A 20,111-nucleotide genomic window follows, 5' to 3' on the forward strand; every position below is an offset into this window, starting at 1 on the left:
TTCGCAGGGGTGCTGTCACTTGTAAGTCCCATTCCGCCTGGCGTGCTCCCAGTGAAATACAAGAGCAGCTTCCCAGTCCTTGGGGCGATGGAATTGTGCCTCACAAAGCGGGGTGGCAAATGAAGAATCCTGAAACATCACCTTGGGGTCTTACAGACGGGGTCCCCAGGGTGGTGTCAGGGGGGATCGGGCAGGGCTGGCAGCACCGAGCACCCTCCCTGCCCGGGCACAGCCGGGCCCTGCAGGCTGCAGGCTCCCACCCCTCTGCTCCAGCCCCTGCTGGGCCTGGGGGTCCCCATCCTGCTGCAAGGGGACGGTGCTGGTCGGTGCTGTTCCCACAAGGGGGAGCGAGCAGGAGCCCAGCGAGCTGGACGGTGCTGCACGCTGCCCTGCACGAAGTAGGGTGCTGCGCTCCACGCTGTAGGGTGCTGTGCTGCACAGCGCAGGGCGTTGCACGCTGCCCTGCCCGCTGTTTGGTGCTGTGCTGCATGCTTTATGGTGCTGTGGGGCGCGCTGTACAGTGCCGTGCTGCACGCTGTGGGGTGTTGCACACTGTAGGGTGTTGCACGCTGCCCTGCACGCTGTAGGGTGCTGAGCTGCACGCCGTAGGGTGCTGCACGCTGCCCTGCGGGCTGCACGGCGCTGCACGCTTTGCTGCACACCGCTGCACGGTGCATCCATCTTGTGGTGCTGTGCACCATGCTGCACGGTGCGCACGCTATATGGCCCGGCACGCCGTGTGCCTCCACGCCCCATGCAGCCCGTATGGCTTCACAGACTGTATGGTGCAGGCAGCCCCGGGGCTCTGCACCCACAACAGCCCCACACCCGGAGCTGTGCCTGCCGAGTGGCTCCGTACCCCACATACAGCACTGCAGCCCGTAGGGCTCCATACCCCATTTAGCCCTCTCCAATACAGCCCTGTATCCCATACGGCTCGTGCCCATACAACCCCAGATCCCATACAGCCCCATATCCCATACAGCCTGTGCCCATACAGCCCCATTTCCCATACACCGTGCCCATACAGCCCCATATCCCGTACATCCCCATATCCTATACAGCCCTGTATTCCATACATCCCCATATCCCATAGAGCCCCCTATCCCATACGGTCTGTGCCCATACAGCCCCATATCCCATACAGATCCATTTCCCACACATCCCCATATCCTATACACCCCCATATCCCATACCGCCCACACCCATACAGCCGCACGCCCCGTGGCAGGGGGTGCCGCGGCGTGCAGAGGGGGCCGAGCCCGGTGTGCGAGGCCGTGGCACGCGGGGCCCTTGTGCAAGGAGCCGTGCCCGAGGCGCCGCCGGGAGTTGTGCAACGCGGGGTCGGCGGCGGGAGCAGCGCGGCGGCGGCGTTAACGATTAAACCAGGCCGGGGGGGCGGCCGGCGGGAGCCCCCGCCCCGCTGCCGCTGCCATAAACCCTGCGCTTCTCATCCTGTCATAACTCGGTGGGTGCTTGGTCATTAGCTCCCAAGTGCTAACGAGGGCTCTGGGGTCTGTGGGGCCGGGCTGGTCCCACGGGCTGGGGATGCTCCTCGTCCCCGAGCCCCCCCGGATGCTGCTCACCCCCCATCTGCAACGTGGGGCGCCGCGGGTGCCGTGACGGTGCCGTGGGGTTGCCGGCCTCTGTCCCGGCTGCTCTGCCCCCTCTGTCCCCGTGGGGGTGGCACTGTGGGGTGGTCCTGAGCTGGCCGGGCACGCTGGGGGGGTCCTGGTTTGGTTTTTGGTTTTAAGCTCGTGAAAGCACCTGGGCTGGGTTCCCATGGGAGCAGGAGGCGCAGCGTGGGGCAGAGGGGACACCCCTGCCTCAGCCCCCCCCCAAAAATACATATAGGGGACAATGTGGGGGGAGAGGGGTGGCCGAGCACCCCAGGCTCCTGCCCCTGCCCCGCAGCAGCAAGGGGACAGCTGGACAGGGCACAGGGGGCTGCCGGGGGGGGGACAGGCAGAGAAGGGGGGGGACGGGCGGGGGCCACGCAGGGATGACCGCACGGACTCTGTCCCGGCCTTCAGGCTGCGGGTCGGAAAATCAAACAGCCCCGCGCCGGCACCTGCTCGCGGCCCCGCGGGTTTTGGGGCAGGAGAGGAGCAGAGAGCGGGTGGGGGCCAGCCCCAGCACCCCAAGAGCGTTGGGGACCCAGGCACCCCCCGTACCCCGTACACCCCACACACCTGAGGCGCCCCAAAACACCCCGTGCTCCTGGGGCAACCCCTGCACCCCAACAATGGGGGCAGCCCAGGACCCGGTGGGGCTGGGGGCTTTTTGGCAGCGTCTCCCCCTCGAGGCGAGCGTCTCCCCCGAAGGGCACCGTAACTCCCAGGGGAGCCCAGCAGCCAGTGGGGCACCCCCATAACTTTTGGGGGACCTTATCACTTTTCTGAGGGGGCTACCAGGATTTTGGGGAACCCTACAAATTTGGGGGAACCCCCTTAACTGGGGGGGGGTGTAATTTGGGGGGAGCCCCATAACTTTGGACAAACACAGTGTGGGGTGGCATAGCTTCAGGGGGAGCCCTGTAAATTATGGGGAGCCCTATAGCTGATGGGGGAGCCCTACGGCTATGAAGGGACTCTTAAGAGTTTTTTGGTGGTGTCTAACTTCGTGGGAGCCCCATAATTGAGGGGGGGGGGGGGGCACATAGCTTTTCGGGGAATGCTATAGCTTATGGGGAGCGCTTTGACTTTGGGGGGCAGCTACAACTCTGGGGGGGGCTTTGGCCTTTAGGGGGCCCTGCAGGTTTCCCTCTGAGTCTGCAGAAGCTTTATTGGGGGGGGCACAACTTTTTGGGGAGCATTTTAGGTTACGGGGCACTTTGGGGGGGGCAATCACTTGGGGGCACCCCGTGGTTTGGGGGGGGCACAATGTGGGGGCGCCCCATAGCCCTGGGGGGGGGAAGACGCCTCCTTTGGGGGGGGAACGGTACTTTTGGGGGCACTCCGTCAACTTTCGGGGCCGGGGGCGGGGCGGGTGGGGGGGGCCGCGGGGTGCCGGCGGGCGGCGGGGCCGGGGCGGGGCGGCGAGAAGATGGCGGCGGCGGGGCCGGGGCGGCGGGGCGGGGCGCGGCGGGGCGGGGCGGGGCGCGGCGGGCCAAGTGGCAGCGCGCCGCGGCCAATGGGAAGCCGAGGAGGCGGCGGCCGCGTTCCATCCCGGCGCGCCGGAGCCAATCGCGAGAGGCGGCGGGGCGGGGGGGGCGTGGCCGCCGCCGACACCGGGCCGCGCGGCGGAGCGCTCCCCGCCGGGCCCCCGGCCGCGGCCGCCGCCGCCGCCCCGCATGGAGCCCGAGCGCCCCCCCGCCGCCTGCGCCCTGCTGCTGCCGCCGCCCGCCGCCGCCGCCGCCGCCCGCCGCCGCCGCGCTCGCCGCCGCCTCCCTCCCGAGCCCGACGGGGCCCCGCAGGTACCGGGGCGGCGGCGGCGGCGGCGGCGAGAGCGGCGGGGAGGGGGGCCGGGAGGGCCGGGCCGGGGGACCGGTGGCAGCTGACAGCGGCTCCGCCGCGCCCGCCCCAAACTTTCCCCGCCGCTAAGATGGCGCCGGGGGGGGAACCGGGGGGCGGCGGGAGGGGGAGCGGACCCCCCCCGGTACCCCCCCCGGTAACCCTCCGGGCCCCCCCCCCGCGGCCCCCCCGCCCCGCCGAGCCCCGGTCCCGTCCCGTTCGCCGGTGCCGCCCCCGGGAAGCGCGCGCTGCCGGTGGGCCCCGCCCCCCGGGAGGGATCCGCTGGCGGCCGGCCCGGCGGCCACGCCCCCCCCCCCCCCCCCCCCTCCCGCGCGGGATCTACCGGGGATCCACCGGCCGGGATCCGTCGGTGCCCGGTGCGGGGGTGCCCCCCCCGGTGAGCGGGGCAGTGCCAAGCCGGCGGAGCAGCCCCACGGAGCGGGGGGGGGGGGGGGGGGGGGGCGGGGGGGTGTGCCGGGCCCGATCCCTGACGGATCCCTCCCCCCCCGCAGCCCCGCGGGGGGATCCGCTGGGTGCGGGATCCACCGGGGGGGGGGGGGGCGTGGGGAGCAGTCCCGCGGGGGGGGGGGGGGTGCTGTGAGGCTCGGGGGGATCCCCGACAGATCCCAGCTGTAAGGGGGGGGGATCTACTTGGGATCCACTCAGGGCACACCAGTGGGATCCCGCAGTCCCCAGGCACAGCGCTGCCTCCTCGCCCCCCCCACCCCACCCCAGATCCATCAGACCCCCCCCACCCCCCCCCATCCCCCCCCCCATCCCCCCCCATACCCCCCCTACACCCCCATGGGGAACCGATCAGCGGCGGGATCGACTCAACGGGGGGGGCTCCCGGGATCGAGCCCCCCCCCCCCCCCCCCCCAGCTGACGGCCGCCCTCTCTCCGCAGGCTGCGCTGCCCCGCCGGGGGGCGCGGGGCTGGCTGCGGCGCCTGGGGGAGCCCCTGGGGCTGGACCCCCCCGAGCAGGAGGCGATGCTGCGGGTGCTGGACGCGGGGCTGGAGCGGTGCCTGGCGCTGCACGCCGCCTGCCTCCCGCTGCCCCGGCACAGGTAGGAGGACGAGGACAACGGGGACCCCCCCCACACACACCCCCCGGGGGCTTCCCCACCCGCCACGGGGACCCGGAGGCCCGGCAGTGGCCCGGTGCCCGGGGTTGAAACCGGAGCCGGCGGCGGCAGCTGCTTGGCACCGGGCACCGGGTTCCACCCCCGCCCCAGCCCCGGGTCCCACTCTCGGGGCCGCGCGGGCGCCGTGCGGCTGCGGCGAGGCGCGAATTTGAAGCGCTCGGGGTGGTGGGAAAGGGGAAAGAAAAAAAAAAAATAAATCTCGCTTTGCTTGCTCATCGCTCGCTGATTCGCTTTCCGCGGGGGCACAGCGGAGCCGTGTGTCTGTCCGTCCGTGCGTCCGTCTGTCCGTCCGGGAGCCCCCCCAGCATCCAGCCCCCCCCCCCCCGGGGCCGTCCCGCTCCTTCCTGCGGGGCCGGAGCTTTGGGACGCGCTTGCAAAATGGCTCCTGCCGCTCCTGACCTCTCGCTCGTGGGTTTTTTTTTTTTTTTCTTCTAAATTTTCTATTTTTTTTTTAATTTTTTTTTTTTTTCCACTTCAGGAAGTTGTTTGGCCCCAGCTGAGCAAACCCACGTTTCTCAGCTGCGCGCGGCGCAGGATGCAGGTGCCGGTGCCCCCGGCTCGCGGTGCCGCCTCAGCCCGGGGCGGGGGGGGGGGCTGGGGGGATCACCCCAACACCGCGGGTGGGAGATGGGGGGCACGGGGAGGGAAGGGGATGCGCTGCGGTGCTGGGGTCCCGGCCGTGCTCACCGCAGCCCCCGTTTGTTCTCGCTGGCAGAAAGCTCCCGGGCAAGGCGGGCATCGACGAGGTGATGGCGGCCGCGGTGCTCACCAGCCTCTCCACCAGCCCCCTGGTGCTCGGCCACCCGCCGGCGCCCCCCGCCCCAGGTAAGAGCACACCCTGGGGACACCGTGCCCCCTGGGCGTGTGGCACGGTGGGACCTCACCCTCCTCTTCCTCCTCCTCCTCTGCAGCAGATCCTGGTGGCGAGCCCTGGCTGGAGGCGCCCGCCATGTCCTCCAGCTGCAGCAGCAGCAGCAACACCAGCGGGGACTGGAGCTGGGACCCCCCCAGCGACCGCTCCACCCCCTCCACCCCCTCGCCCCCGCTCTCCAGCCACGTCCCCGGCGCCTTCCTGCCCGCCCCGCCGCCGGACGAGGGCCCCGACGAGCCCGACGGCACCCACTTCGTCTTCGGAGAGCCCATCCCGCGGAAGAGGAAGGTGGGACGGGGACAGGGACGGGGCCGAGGACGGGGATGAGGTTGGGGATGGTGGCGGAGATGGGGCTGGTGTTGGGGTTGAGGTCTTGGGGTGGGCTTGGGGGCTGGAGAGGGTGGTGGGCTCGGGGCTGGAGGTGGTGGTAGGATGAAATTTGGGATGATGATAGGGACGGGAACGATGGTGGGGCTGAGTATGGGGGGACGGGGCTGACCCCTGTTGCCTGCAGAACTCCACCAAGGTGATGTTCAAGTGCTTGTGGAAGAGCTGCGGCAAAGTCCTCAGCAGCTCCTCAGGGATGCAGAAGCACATCCGAACCGTGCACCTTGGGTAAGCGCGGGGGCTCCCCTCACCCCGGGGCTCCCCACCCGGGGCTCCCTGGGCACCCTTTGGCGGGGGGGTTCCCATCAGGGGGTTAGGCCCCCCCCGCTTATCCCAACCCCGCCGTCCCTCCAGCCGGAAAGCCGACCTCGAGCAGAGCGACGGCGAGGAGGACTTCTACTACACGGAGCTGGACGTCGACGTGGACTCGCTGACGGACGGGCTCTCCAGCCTCACGCCCGTCTCGCCCACCTCCTCCGTGCCGCCCGCCTTCCCCGGCACGGAGGCGCCGGCGCTGCTGAGCCCCGAGCTGCCGCTGGCCTCCCCCCTCAGCCCCCCGGCGGCCCCCCCCGGCGGCCTCTGCCACGTCCACACCGACCACGCGTACCAGGTGAGGCCTCCCCCTTCCCCCGCTGGGCCGCGGTGCTGCACCCGTGGGTGCTGCTCTGACTTGGGGGGGGCGTCCTGTCCTCTCCCCGCAGGGCTGCCCGGCCCCCCCGCGGCTCACGGTGGGGGAGAAGCGGCCGCTGGTGCCCCCCCCGCCGGTGGCGATGACGCCGGCGGTGCCCGCCCCGGTGCTGCCCAAGCCGCCCGCTGTCCCCAGGTGAGTTGTCACCGCCGAGGCCCCGTGCTTGGCACCCATGGGTGGCCCCCCCCCACCCCACACCCACCCCACACCCCCGTGACGTCTCCGTGACCCCCCCCCGTCTCGGTCCCCTTCCCGCAGGAAGCCGCGGGGGGAGGCCAAGAAGTGCCGCAAGGTGTACGGCATGGAGAACCGGGAGATGTGGTGCACGGCGTGCCGCTGGAAGAAGGCCTGCCAGCGCTTCCTCGACTGAGCCCGCCGACCGCTCTCCCCCCGCCCCCAGCCTTTCCCCCCCCCCCCCCTTCTTGCACATTTTGCACTTGAGGTGCCTTTGCGCCCCCCCCCCCCCCCCCAAACCCCGGGGCCCCCCGCCGGACTCAGGGAACGGCCCCGCGCTGCCGCGGCCATGGGGGGGCCCCGTGGGGCTCGGGGGGGGGCCATGTGCACCAGGGCCTGACCCTGACCCACCAGCGCTCCCCCCCCCCCCCCAAAAAGAAGCTTTATGCACACAGCCCCCCCGCCCCGATCACCACCACAGAGCTTTTCCCTCTCTTTTCCTTTGAAAATAAGCTAAACCTTTCTCTGTACCCCCCCCCCCTCCCTTTCTGGCACAGCGGTGGGGGCTGGCCGGGGGGGGCGGCCGGCTGCTCCCAGCCCCCATCCCTGTGTGGGGTTGGGGGTCCCATGGGCCCCCCCCCCCGGGGCAGGGGGGGCTGCCCGCTGCTCAAATAAGCTGTGCCTGGGGCCGGGGGGGGGGCTCCTCATCGGGGTGCCTGTTCCTGCCCCCGACCCGCGTGTCCCTGCCCTAACCTGGGGCAGACTGGGCACCCTGGGGTGCCCGAGGTGGACGTGGGTGCCCCCCCCCTCCTCCCCCCCCCCCGGGGGGTTTTACTCTTTGTATCGTCGTTTCTCTCTATTTTTTGTAACTGGGGAGCAGACGCTCCCGCCGGGGGCCGTGCTCCGGGAAGTGCCTGCAGGAACGCGCCCATTTGCACTAAGCCAAACTGCACAAAGACGTTTCTTTTTTTTTTTTTTTCCTTTTTTTTTTTTTTTTCTCCTTCGTGTGTTTTTATTTTTTAAATAAAATATATAAAAATTCCTATTTTTTAAACTACTCCCTCCCCGGGCCCGAGAGCGTGCCGGCCGTGGTGTCGTGCTGCCTCCAGCCTGGGGCTGTACAGGGCTTTATGGCCTTTGCCCCTCTCTCCCCCACCCCATCCCCTCCGTCCCGCTCCAGGGCTGCTCCCCCTTGTATGGGGGGGGTTCCCATTGCAGGGTGCCCCCCCCCCGCCCCCTCCCCCAGCAGGGGGTCCGGCTGCTTTGGCCCCGTGGGCTGGGACGGGCCCGTGCCAGGCTCAGCCCTCGCTCGTGTCCGGCTGTGGCGCCGACGTGGGATGTGTCAGATCCAGAAGAAAAATAAAAAATTTGGATTCTTTTTTTTTTTTCTTTTTTTCCCCCTCTTTTTTAATGATTCCATTTACCTGCTTGCTTTTGGGGTTCTGCTGTCAGGGAGTGGTGTAAGGGAGGACGGGGAGGGGGGGTCCTGGTGCAGCCCTCGCCCCAATCCTGCAACCTCCCCATCACCAAGGGGACTGCACGGATCCACCCCTGTCCTCCTGAGAGCCGGGAGCAGGGCCCGAGGCACCGTTTTCAGTTCAGATGAAGCCCCCAGGGATGAAGAAATTGGTGCCAGGTCGGGGCTGAGCCACCGGGACTTAGGTGGGCCCAGGGTGGGCAAGGCAGCAGCACCCCGCCGGCACAGCCGGGGGCGGGAGGGAGGGTTAAAAAAGGAAAGAAAAAAAATATATATAAAAAAAGAGCCAGAGCAAAACTTTAGCAGCAATTTCCCAATTTATTGAAACTGATTGATTTTTGCAAGTATGTCTAAGCTAAATCCCATCACAAAGTAATTATAATCAAGAGGCACACCTCTGGTGTGCCCAGGCAGACAAGAAACTGTGAGATCAACTAGAAAATAAGGTCATATTTACCTGAACTACATTTACAGAAAATCAGTACAACACAGCCATGTTCTCCCACTGACTTCTGGTTACTAAAATCGCCTCACCTCCCCCAAAATATTAAACACATCTTCAATACAAACACAGGTTTATAATAATTAATATAAAGTCAGTATAATATAGAATATTCCCAGCAAAAAAAATAACAATCTTCAAACGCTGTCCTTTTTTTTTTTGTTTGTTTGTTTAGCTTTCTTTTTGTAGACAGGTTTAAAGCACGTTGAAAAATAAATATATATGAAAGCATACACACAGCACTCTCACTATGCAGGACTAAAAAAAAAAAAGGCAGAAATTCAAAACACAATAGAGGAACTAAAAATAAAAAGAACCATTAAGTATGGCTTTCTTAGGAGTCGCACATGTCACAGAATGAGCTAAAATAAGATTATCTTTAATAATATTGCAAAAAATTCCAGTTTTTGCATTTTTTTTTTTTTCATGGAGTTTCTTTCCTAAGGGGCGATGTGCAAAACGGGAAGCAGCGGGGGGAGAGGGGCTGCAGGGCCTGGCCCCGCGCCCTCGGCCCCCGCGGGATCGCGGCGTCCTGGGAGCCAGCGGCTGACAGCAGTCCTTAAGTCCCCAAACATCCGTACAAAACGCCAAACGAATGCAGCTTTCACTTTGGAAAAGTGGAGTAGTTAAAGGCATAAGTCGAGAGACAAAAGAAAACGGGACCTAACGCCAGAGCGGGCTTCCTTTCGTATGAAAAATATTCCTTTTGTAGTCCAAAACACTGACTTTTGATTAAAAAAAAAAAAGACAGTCACTTTGCGATCCTTGCGATCCACCCCATTTGTCACCTCCCCACCGAACCGTCCCCGAGCTGAGAGGTCTGAGGGTGACCTCACGCCTCATGGCCAAGGGAAAAACCTACGCGAGAACAGATAATTTATGAAATAAATTTATAATAAATCTATTTTTGAAATAAACTGATAGGAGGGGATGCAAGAAGGTAATTTGCCTTAATCGCTACAGAATTCCCTTAAACATTGCACCAAGCCTGCCTAGCGCGCGATGTCTCTGCTCCTCGGCTCCGTTTGCTGAAGGCGAGGACAGCGCACGGATGCTTACACACCCTGGTGCTGTCTTGCACGAGAAGCTCGCAAAGTACTGCTTGAAATGCTCTTCCAATTCCTGGCACGCTTTTATATTTAAAAAAAAAAAAAGAGAATAATAAAGAAATTCAGGGAGCAACATTTACAAGTATGTATGAATACTTAAAAAAAAAAATTGTCACCGGACTACGTGCATCAATTTTTCATCTATAAGGGAGATATTTCTTGAAACTAGACCTGTATGTGCGTATATACTGATATATACACACATGCACACACATACACACACACAGACGTATATACAGTTAGAAAAAATTAAAAAAAGGGAACCCCGGCAAGGCGTACGAAGCCCGGAGGGGACGTACAAGGACGCGGTGCCGAAGGCCACCCGAGCTAGGTGGGTAGGGTGGGCAGGGCAGGGCGAGCGTTCTGCACAGCCAGACCAGCAGAGTTTGCATAGGCAGTGTCCGGGCACACGGCACAACCCCACAGGCTGGGGGCTGCAGCCGTTATCCCCCCTTATCCCACCCCAGGTCCCGCGCCCGAAGCCCCCAGCACCGGCCGCTCGCAGCAACCGGTGGCGTCGTATAAAGTTTCAGCATTAAAAAAAAACCCCAACTGCCCTTTTTTTAACTACCGAGCCTCGAGAAGAGCCCTCCGGAGCACGGAAGTGTCAGGACCAGTTCCTGAAGACCTGCGTTTCCACGTCTGCACACCTCCAGCGAAACAAAGCACTTAAAATATACATCACATATTAGAACGATTTTATTTGGTATATATAGTGTATGTTAGTAATATAGAAGCATGTGCTATATTATAATGGTAACATTATAACAAGTTAGCTTTTCTGTGGATTTTTCTCTTTTTTTTTTCTCTTTTTTTTTCTTTTTTTTTTTTTTTTGCATTCTCAGCTCAAAGAGCTTCAAAGTGGCACTACTAGGAAACGTCTCTGAAAGCCGCGTGGCTTACTGTCCACCATTTAAAAAAATGGAAAGGAAGGAAAAAAAAAAAAAAAAGAAATATTTCCCAATGCCAAGCGAAGTAAAGCTAAGCACCCCGTAAGTGATCACGGAAATCGAGTCACCTAAGTGCTAGGGCAGGGAGAGGGAGGAGAAGGAAAACCTGGGGTCAACGCTTCTGGCTCTCCTCCGAAGGCAAGGTAGCGAACTCCTACTCTTGAATCAGAACAGATGAGCAAGATGGAATGTCACAGAAACAGGGGGGTTGAACGGTTTGGGTTAAAAAAATAAAATAAAATAGATCTTACGTATAAAAAGCAAAGCTACAGATATCTTTTAAGTACTGTATGTATTTGTCTACACGTAACAAGTGAGGGCTGCGAGGCCGTCGGCCACCCCCAGCCCGCCCCTCCGCAGGTACAGGTACAATAAATACAGAGCCCGTGCAAGGTAACGCCCCGGGACCCCCCCCAACAGACAACCACTGATGGTTTTGTACTTAGAAAAAAAAAAAAAAAGCATACAAAGGTCCAATCGTAAAATACCGGTTCTGTTCACGTCTTTTAAATACAGCAACAGGGCTTTACAAGAAGCTAAAATGCAAAACTAGGTTTGTACAGTTCAATAAAAACGTTTCTACGTGCCCCTACCGCTCTACGCTTTAAATATTTCGAGAAGAGGGTTGCAAAGGCGGCAGCCAGGAGGTGCTGGAGGCTCCTCCGTGACGGCGACCGTCAGCACGAAGGGGGAAGAAACGCAGATTGAAGGCAGCGAGCTTCTGCGGGGAACGGGAGATGGCTGCGGAGAAAGGGACTCAAAAAAAACCCCACGACCCCCGGACGCGGCTCGTGCTGCGGAGACGAGTGGAGAAGCAGCTACTGCAGGGCCAGAAGCAAGGCTCCCACCTTGCCACGCTCCCCAAAAACAAGCCCTGGTGCTCAGCAGCTTAAATCCTGAAAGACCGTTTGCTTTCCCGGGGTTTATTGTACAATAAACTCTATTTTCTTTGCTGGGGGGAACCACGCTTTTCATTAAGGAACAACACGCCTGCGAGAACTTTTTCCCTCCCCACAGAGATTGCCTTTCCCAGCACTGGAAAAAAAAAAAATAGCACCTTTTAGTCATTTGGCTTTCTGGCAACAGGTTGTCTTTTGTGGCAGGTTTCAAGATACCGTCATCACAGACATTGTATAAAATTGCTCCACGGCAAGCAAATAGTGAGGTCTTCAGCTTTTTTTTTTTTTTTCTTTTCTTTTGTTAAAAAAAAGCACCAGAAGCAAAGAGGTGAAAGGTAAAAGCTTTCTCGCAGGAACAAGACACTTCCAATGCACTTAGTTGTTGTCATTTCCTTGTAGTTGGAAGAAGGCAACAGCGGCCGATATGGACAAGGAGAATCCAACTACCTGGAGCAGACCCACAAAACCTTTTAGGAGACGTGCTAGGAGAGAAACCTGGTTCTCGTTAAGAATAAAATTTATTTGCAAATTTACATCAAACCAGTGCAGCTGAAACTGAAGGTTTCCTTTATGAATTTGATAGGCCTTACGCCTACCAAGGATGAATCGAAGTTTTCAGCTTGGCAAGGAAGAGCAACGCACCCAGGTGAAACCCTGGCCCCGCTGAAGCCTGCTGGGCAGGAGCAGCAGGATTTCCACTGCCCTAGGATTTCCTCACCTTGGCTTCCTATGTTTCACAGTCCGTCCTGCACTTCGCTAAATGCCTCGTTTTTGTTTTTTTTTTTACTACAGTTTGCATATATTCGTGAAAAAGGCAGCTGAGCAAAGGGAGAAAAGTGAAAATATCTGTGGGAGACGATGACAGGTAGACAATTACCCGTGCCCTTTATAGCAAAGAGTTCTGTGGAAACACCAGCACTCATTTCGGTGAATGCGGCAAGCAAGGCTGGAAGACGGGACACGGGTAAGGTGCCAGGAGGTCCAAGAAATGCCATGATCTTTTCTGACGGTGATTCTTTTGGAAGCTACGAATCTACTTGTATGACGAGAACTCGTAAGGCTGCAATCTGACTTGCCTTTTGATCTATTTGGCTCCGTAAAAAATAATAAAAACTCTTTAAATAACTTTGCAAAAAAAGGCCCGCATCGTCAGGGAAAGCCCTCAAACACGTACATCGATTTGTTTCCACAACGTTAGTTCGCAATTCCGCCGCCGCTAGGATTTCGTAACACAGAAAAGGTGTTAAAAAAAAAAAAACAAAACAACCACCACCAAAAAACCTGCTTCGGACACAAGATCTCCCCGGTGTTGGGTTCGGGGTGGGAGAGGTCCAGGGGAAACAAGCTTCACGCAGCCTGCGAGCCGCCCGCTCCTCCCCGCTCAGCGCTCACACCTGCGGACACCGTAAGTCACTTGCACGAGCCTGGCTCGCTCCGCCGGGGAGGCGGACACGGTCGGGTTTCTTCGTGAAGGGAGAAGGGGGAAGGTGAAGTCGGTCATGTCACTGGAAGCGACACCGCTAACACAGTATCTGAGTGGAACAGAGAAGGACTCGTTTAGAAAACACAGAAATTATTTTGCACACATGGACGACAACAAGGCTACGCAGTTTTTCCAACATACTCCTTCCTCCCCCGCCCTCCCTCCCCCTACAAACAACAGAACGAAATGAAAAAAAAAAAAAAATCCCTAAGAAATCCAGGTAAAATCCTTGTCGTTCTCCCCAGAGTTCTCCTGCTCCTGCGGAGAGTCGACGTCTTTGTCATCATCTAAAATCACGTCATCTTGCGGCATTCCTACGTCGTCTTTCCACTTGATGTCGTCGTCGTCTCCCATCTCCTCGTCTCCCTCCACTTTGATGTCGTCTGGGTCTTCCATGTACTGCCCTTCGCCGGGGTACAGCTCGTCCGGGGAACCTTCTCCGCCGTTGTGGTCCAGGTGACCCGCGATGCCCCGGCCCGAGCAATCGGCGCAAACCCCGTGGCGGCGAGAGCCGTGCTTGATCCCCACGCTGGCTGCGGACATGAACACCCGGTTGCACACTTTGCAGACGTATTTTTTATCCTTGCTGTGGACCTAGGAAAGGAGAACGATCAGAAAATGTAATTGCCAACGAGGACAGACCGAGAGCTGCAAGGAGGGCACGCTCCCTTTCTGCGAGGCACGACGCCGCAGCCCCCGGCTGCGAACCGAGATCCCCGCGAGCCTTCATCGCTGAACCTCAACCCATCACAATTAATTCGACTCGAATGCTGCGATACGGCGGGAAACCCTTCTGAGAAGGCCTTCCGATCAAACTGGCAGTTTTGAGAGGAACTTCCAATCCCCCCGGTTTTCTTTTTTTTTTCTTCTTTTCAAACCTGGGGTGCAATCATTTCACCAAGTACAGCTTTGGCAAACTAACTTAAAATAACCTCGACGACGCGAGGGTTACAAGCCGCCAGGAAACGCTCCTGCAAGTTACACCAATGAGACCAAAACGTGAAGTTTTCTGCCGGCCTGCCAGAGGCAGTAGCTCCCTCTGCGAGTTTCTCATCCACGAGGCTACGAGGCACAGCTACGCCCAGGGACCGTAAGGAGGGGGAGCTGCACCGTGCCCGGCAGGGCTTGCTGTGGCGAGGCACAGCGCTGCGTGGACCAACACTACGTGGATGCAATTTCAGCTGCCTTACAGCAACACGAGGAAAATCTTTAAAAAAAAAAAAAAAAAATCAAACCCAACAACAAAACCCCACACCACCCCAAGCATCGGTCCTCTGCAGGCAAGAGCAGAGCAACGCGCGATCGGACTGGTATTAAGATCGAACTGGTATTAATGCCGCGTTAATTTAATGGTGTCTCTCTGCCGAGCCCACTGCTGCCAAGAAGCAGAGACCAGCAGCACTGTCAGTGCACCCCGTCTCTTAAAAAAGCTGCCCAATACGCTTTTAATCCTACTTCTGACTGCTTTGCTGGCTGAGAAATGGTTCGTCACAAACGTCTGCTCCACAAAACCATGCTGTGTTTTACCTCTGAGAATAACAGGCATATGGAGCCATCACACTTACAGGGTAAGCTGTGAGCGGCAAAACGCTGCGCGGGATAAGAGGAATCGCTTAAAGATCCAAACAGCGCTGCACAACGGGCAAGACTGCATACCTTGAGAAGCACGGGAACGCCTGATCAAAGGTGAACTCTGTCTCTGGCTGCTTTTGCCATGGGTGGAAGCCAAGAAATTGGCTCAAAATGTTCACCTGCGCCTCTCTTGGAGGGAATGGCCAACCGGTACAGCGAGAATGCCTGAATTTCATATATATACGCACATACGCAAGCTATATATATGTAGTATACACATGTATGTAGGTGTATATATATATTAGACATACACACATACATATAATATATAAAAATAAAAGCAGGGAGCAGGGGCCAGGTAGCAGGCCCTTGTGGAGGCTCCCAGAGCAGGGTGAAGCTTCATTTGGAGGCACCACACTGCCTAGAGTCCTACCACTGCCAGTGCTCAGCACCCGAGGAAACAGCATAAAAGCAGGGAACGATCCATCTTCTACAAAGTTTCAGCAGCCCACGATTTAGGGTCATCCCGAGCAAGCTGCTACGTGCAGACCATCAGCTATCGGAGCCTCTGGGCACGTATCGCCTGTGTCTAATCCTTTTTTCAACTCATTTACTCTTTTTATCCTCACAATTGCCTCTATGAAAGGTTTTGCCGGTTAAACATGCCTCGTGCGAAAAAAAAAAAAAAAGCGCTTCCTTTTTATTTTAAATCAGCCGCCTGGTAAGATTTTACCAGTCTGCACATCGATGGCTCCGCTGCCTTGCTCTCTGTCACTTGTCCTCAGCGTGAGGCTGCCTGGACCCCGGCTCAGCAGGGGCTGTTTAAGCAAAATGCAGCCGATGAGAGGAAAACGTGCACAGCTCTGGCCTGAGCACGTGGGAATCGACAGCGAGGCCGGCTCCTCGCTCCCACCCCGCGTACAGGATAATCTGCTCTCCCCGCCGGCTCCCACATAACCCCGCACTCGCTCTTCACACGGCAAACCCAGCTGAGCTGGAGATCTCTGGCAAGAAGACAAATCGACCGATCTCACCCCCCCAAGCACCTACCGCTGCCGAACACTCGCTCAACCTTTGTGCTTCCCCAGCCCCGGCTGTGCTCAAAGCCTCGGCGCTCCTCTGATGCTCTCAGGCTCTCCTTGCTCTGAGCTGGTCTCCGTGTCGCGTTCTTCAACCATTTCAAGCTAAGTCATTATTTTATTTTATTTTTTTTTTAACTACACATAGGCTTTTTCAAAAGCAGTTGGGTAAGGCTGGTCAAAGCCATTTAACAGGCTCAGTACAGCTCACTCATTTTTAACGGAGGGCAGAATGGTTTCCAGGAACCAGAAGCTGAATGCTATTACAAAAGGCAGGAAAAAGGGCAGAAGAGGGGCTAGAAGAGCCAGAAAAAAAATTTACACAACAGACGCTATAATGATGCGTGATTGAAACATCTATTAAAAAGCCTGATCATCTCCCTCCCTCTTTTCCAGTGCCAACCGTAAAGTCATCGCGTTCAAAGTGAACGACAGTGCCGGGTGCTGATCAGAAAGCAGCCCATTTCCTGCGTCACTGAATTATTAAGTATTAAACACAAAAACAGCGTTTGGCACTGGGTATTTTAAGGTGTCATTAGGAAAAACACATTCTAACTGAACGCTAATATTTCTTTGGACAGGGGAAAAACAAGGCCAGGCACGCCGTGAAATACCTGCAATAAGAACCAGGCTCACTGCTCTGAGCAGCCAGCAGGCCAAGTTACAAAGTCCTGTACACACGGAGACAAGTCGCTTCGAACCAGAACTGAGAAAGTGCTGATGGATTTTAGCCGAAAACCTTGCAGGTATCACAGGAGGGGACGGACTTCCTTTTGGGCACAACCTGATCACTGCAACGGGTCCAGAAACCTCGGTTTGTGCTCTAAAACCACACAGAAGTATCATTCGTCCCGAAGTCTTTGCACCTCCGAAATCCTGTATTTACTTCAACATCCCAATTTAAAAAAGGCATTTATATTTAATTTAAATTTATGTAAAGACTAAAAAAAAAATTTCTTTTGAATTTGAGCTAAACATAAAACTAAAACAGTCCCTCTTGTCTTTGGTTCTCAATTGAGGAACTGAAAGAAAAAAAAATGTATTTTTGTTTGTGCTAAACCTATTTCCTTTTTCTACATGTTATTTTTGTAACGTATTTTCACTTGATGCGTATCAGCATTCATCTCTGCAGATTTACCCGAGATTGACAATTAAGCCTTACAATGTTACGCATAACGGAAATAAGATTACCAGAGAAGCAGCGCGTACGAACTCAGAAGTTAATCGCGCCACCAGCACCTCAGAAAGCTTGCACTGCCTCTTCTGTAAACGAAGACCGCAGCGCCACTTGGGGATAACAAAACGCCCCTTTTCATAGCTTCATTTCAAAAGAAACTTCAGCTGAATGACAAAACTGTCGTTTTTCCGGGGTCTCATTTACGCCAACCCACGCAAGGCTCCCAGGTTCCCGAAGTGATCCCACCACCAGGAGCAGGACCGCGTCCTGTCTTCTTTCACACGGAAATATTTCAAAGCCAAATCCAAACAAAATTAAGTTTCCTTCAGTTGTAGGAACACCTCCCTCCCCAACAGCAACAAAACAAGAAACTTTTCCTTACTTTCTCTCTTACAAGACACCTCTGAGTCATCTGTGGTCTTTGAAATGGAAACGAATTGGTATTATCAGCACTGCACTTTTTTTTTTTCCAGGAATTTCTCCCGGCACGAAAAATTGGTAATCCAGCTGGTATTTTCTCAACTAGCTTAACTCCTGACACAAAAGTAGTCCGAGAGAGATTCAGATACGATATCCTCTCATACATTTATTCACATTTATTCATATCTGGCTTCATTTCCCCGTGTGTATAATAAAAGAAGTTGAACTGCGAGCTCAATGCACCAAATCAGTGACCTAGAATGATTCCAGTAGCAAAATCCAACAACTAAAATTAATTTGTGGATCACCTCGATTTCACTCCTGAAGGATATAGTGCATTCTCCTGCCTTTGCCACAGTATGTAACGATATGCTGATTTTCATGAGCGTAGAACTACTTTGTAGAGCTGGAGAGGAATTTAAATTTATTTTTTATTTTTTTTTTACACCTGAACCAAGCTGCATCACTACTATTAAATTGCCTTTGAAAGAAAGTACGCAAGGGTACGCACGTGCTTGCAGGACTGGGATGAGGGCAATGACTTTCTTTGTGGCTTTGAAAATTCCAAGCAGAAAAATGCTAATTGGCCTAAGCATACATCCTCTAGTAAGATATTCTTTACATTAAAAATTCAATAGGTAATGTAAAAATTGAAAAATAGTCATTTAAGTGACTTCAGCAAATTAATTCAGAGTCAGTGAAAACTGTCAATCCCGTGTATTTTTTTTTTCTTAAATCTCTCATTGTAGGAGAGCCTCACAGCTACAATCTCCAGTATTTAAAAAATATATCAAAATTTCTCTGCAAGCCTAATTAGAGGGCCAACAGAACTTGCTGGCGTGCATTACTGGAATAATTACACTGAAACCGTTTGCTCTTCCACAGCATCATCTTTATGCTAAGCTTTGACAAACCATTTTTGGATGGCAAATTAATTGTTCCCTGTAAAAAAAGAAAGGCTTGTAATTTTTATTTATGAAGAAGCTGTGAAAAGCCAACAGCCTCCTAGACGGTTTTGAGTAGCAGCCCTGAATAAAGCATTGCATTTTTTTTTTATATATAATTAATTACTGCCAGACTACGGTGGCGCTGGCTTGAATTTTTCTTGCCAAGTGACATATTTTAGAAAACTTTCTGTACCGAATCACGGAGGAACTTCCCTTTTAATCCTGAAGACGACAGCACGAGCTACTTTACCTCCAGGCCCTAACGCACAGGCTCTCCGCGGCAGTCGGCGGCGCACGAGGAAAGGAGAAAATCACACCAGAAAGCGAGGCCGCGTTTGAGATGCTAGTTCAATCCCTCACCTGCGGGCTAGCAGCACTAAGCGGGAAGTGCAGACTACTTCGGGTTGCTCTTCAGGAACCCCTCGGGCTGAGTTAGGAGAGCAGGTGTTGGTTAGCTCTGGATGAACAGTCAGCAAAACACTGGGCCTTCGAAAGGTGGGGAGAAAAGATACTAGAGAAGTCTTCAGAGGCTCGAGGAGCCCCAGAGGGGAAAACAAAACACAAACCTAGATCAGACGAAGCTCCTCTTATCTTTTAATCTGAGCAAGCCACCTCCGTTTCCAGCCAACACCCACCCGAGCTGCCTCACGGGGGGCCTCCTTACCAAGGTGTGCCGCTTCATGTGCTCCCGGCGCGTGAACTTCTTCCCGCAGATCTCGCAGGGGTAAGGTCTTTCTCCCGTGTGGGATCGCATGTGTCTCTTCAGGATGCACTGGTGCATGGCGGAGAAACTGCAGTACGGGCACTTGAATTTCTTCCTGATCACGGTGAACTCGTTGACTGCAAGAGAGCAAGCAGAACAGAGGGATTACTTTCGGGGCGTCTCCACACGGTCAGTCTTCTGGCTTAGTATTTCACTGTTAGGTTAGTTCGCTGTGAAATCACATCCTCACCTCTTCGCCACCTGCAGTCTCCTAAACCCGTGTACTTATACTGTCCTATTAAAGCTGAGAACTTCAAGTGCCTTCATCTGAGCAGCTTCTGAACGAGCCAGTGCACAAGCATTTAGCAACAGCCTGACCCACGTTGCCTAAAGCTCGTTAAAGAGCAAATAAAGAGGGCTGGCAACATGCTGCAAGTCTGATTTACTATATGCAATCATCATATATGCAATCATCATCGTAAATATCAACATCTGAAATTCCAACGCTTATTTGTGGAAGAAATAGCCAGCCACGAACAGCAGACCCCAGATACAACACCCTGACAGCGCCGCACGCTTTGCTTTAATTTGCCTTTTTTTTTTTTTTTAATTTATTAAGTGCTCCCCCACGTGCTCCAGGAGCAGTTCAGTGAAGGTGCAAAGACTGAGCTTCACCCAGAGCAAACAGGAAGCTACGACACACGTATGCTACATCATCCGACCTCCCGCTACTGTTACTACTGTGGCACGGATACAGAAATACAGAAGAATGCATCATGTTGAATTACAGCATGACCCCTGTAAGCCTCCTTACAAGCCAACTGCACAGGCTTTGATGGTCTTTTTTTTTTTTTTTTTTCCCCAAATCGTATTTTGCTGAGCTAGAAAATGATGGTTTTTTTTGAAGCTATTCTGACATTGTTGGTTCTTTTCTTCTTGTCATCTCCTTAGAAGCGCGGGGAAAGCAGGCTCGGGGGATACACACAGTACTGACAGCCCAAGGGTCTAATTTGTCAGAAGAATGCACATAGCAGCTGTGTTGGTATTTCCTCCTCCAAACAAAACGAGAGCGCAAT

The 20,111-nt window shown here is 55.8% G+C and overlaps 2 protein-coding genes across 13 annotated transcripts in view; one reads left to right on the forward strand and one right to left on the reverse strand.

The window, feature by feature from the left end:
- Nucleotides 1-3,235: 3,235 nt before the first annotated feature.
- SLC2A4RG (SLC2A4 regulator) lies at nucleotides 3,236-10,759 on the forward strand. The gene is made up of 8 exons (XM_080558784.1): nucleotides 3,236-3,415; nucleotides 4,359-4,519; nucleotides 5,313-5,422; nucleotides 5,509-5,756; nucleotides 5,983-6,083; nucleotides 6,210-6,465; nucleotides 6,557-6,678; nucleotides 6,802-10,759. Exons 1-8 carry the CDS (start codon nucleotides 3,293-3,295, stop codon nucleotides 6,911-6,913), a joined length of 1,233 nt encoding a protein of 410 aa, XP_080414910.1. The 5' UTR covers nucleotides 3,236-3,292; the 3' UTR covers nucleotides 6,914-10,759.
- ZBTB46 (zinc finger and BTB domain containing 46) overlaps nucleotides 8,493-20,111 on the reverse strand; it is a 58,846-nt gene continuing 47,227 nt past the window's right edge. For 10 of the 12 annotated variants that reach the window (XM_080558776.1, XM_080558779.1, XM_080558780.1 and 7 more), the window contains 2 exons: nucleotides 18,997-19,172; nucleotides 8,493-13,731 (listed from right to left, as the gene is read on the reverse strand). In XM_080558776.1, the coding sequence (XP_080414902.1) occupies nucleotides 13,345-13,731; nucleotides 18,997-19,172 (563 nt within the window). In that variant the 3' untranslated portion in view covers nucleotides 8,493-13,344. Of the gene's footprint in view, nucleotides 13,732-18,692; nucleotides 18,819-18,996; nucleotides 19,173-20,111 lie in introns of all 12 variants that reach the window. The other 2 variants (XR_013940174.1, XR_013940175.1) reach the window with 2 other exon arrangements.

Source organism: Anser brachyrhynchus (genome assembly GCF_964034855.1).
Source record: "Anser brachyrhynchus genome assembly, chromosome: 16".
Classification (NCBI taxonomy): Eukaryota; Metazoa; Chordata; class Aves; order Anseriformes; family Anatidae; genus Anser; species Anser brachyrhynchus.

What these genes read in the sequence shown, in the direction of transcription:
- SLC2A4RG (XM_080558784.1), top strand. Translation starts at nt 3,293, where the DNA reads ATGGAGCCCGAGCGCCCCCCCGCCGCCTGCGCCCTGCTGCTGCCGCCG. An exon ending in CCATCCCGCGGAAGAGGAAG is followed by an intron (nt 5,757 to 5,982) that starts GTGGGACGGGGA and finishes TGTTGCCTGCAG; the next exon opens with AACTCCACCAAGGTGATGTT. An exon ending in AAGCCGCCCGCTGTCCCCAG is followed by an intron (nt 6,679 to 6,801) that starts GTGAGTTGTCAC and finishes CCCTTCCCGCAG; the next exon opens with GAAGCCGCGGGGGGAGGCCA.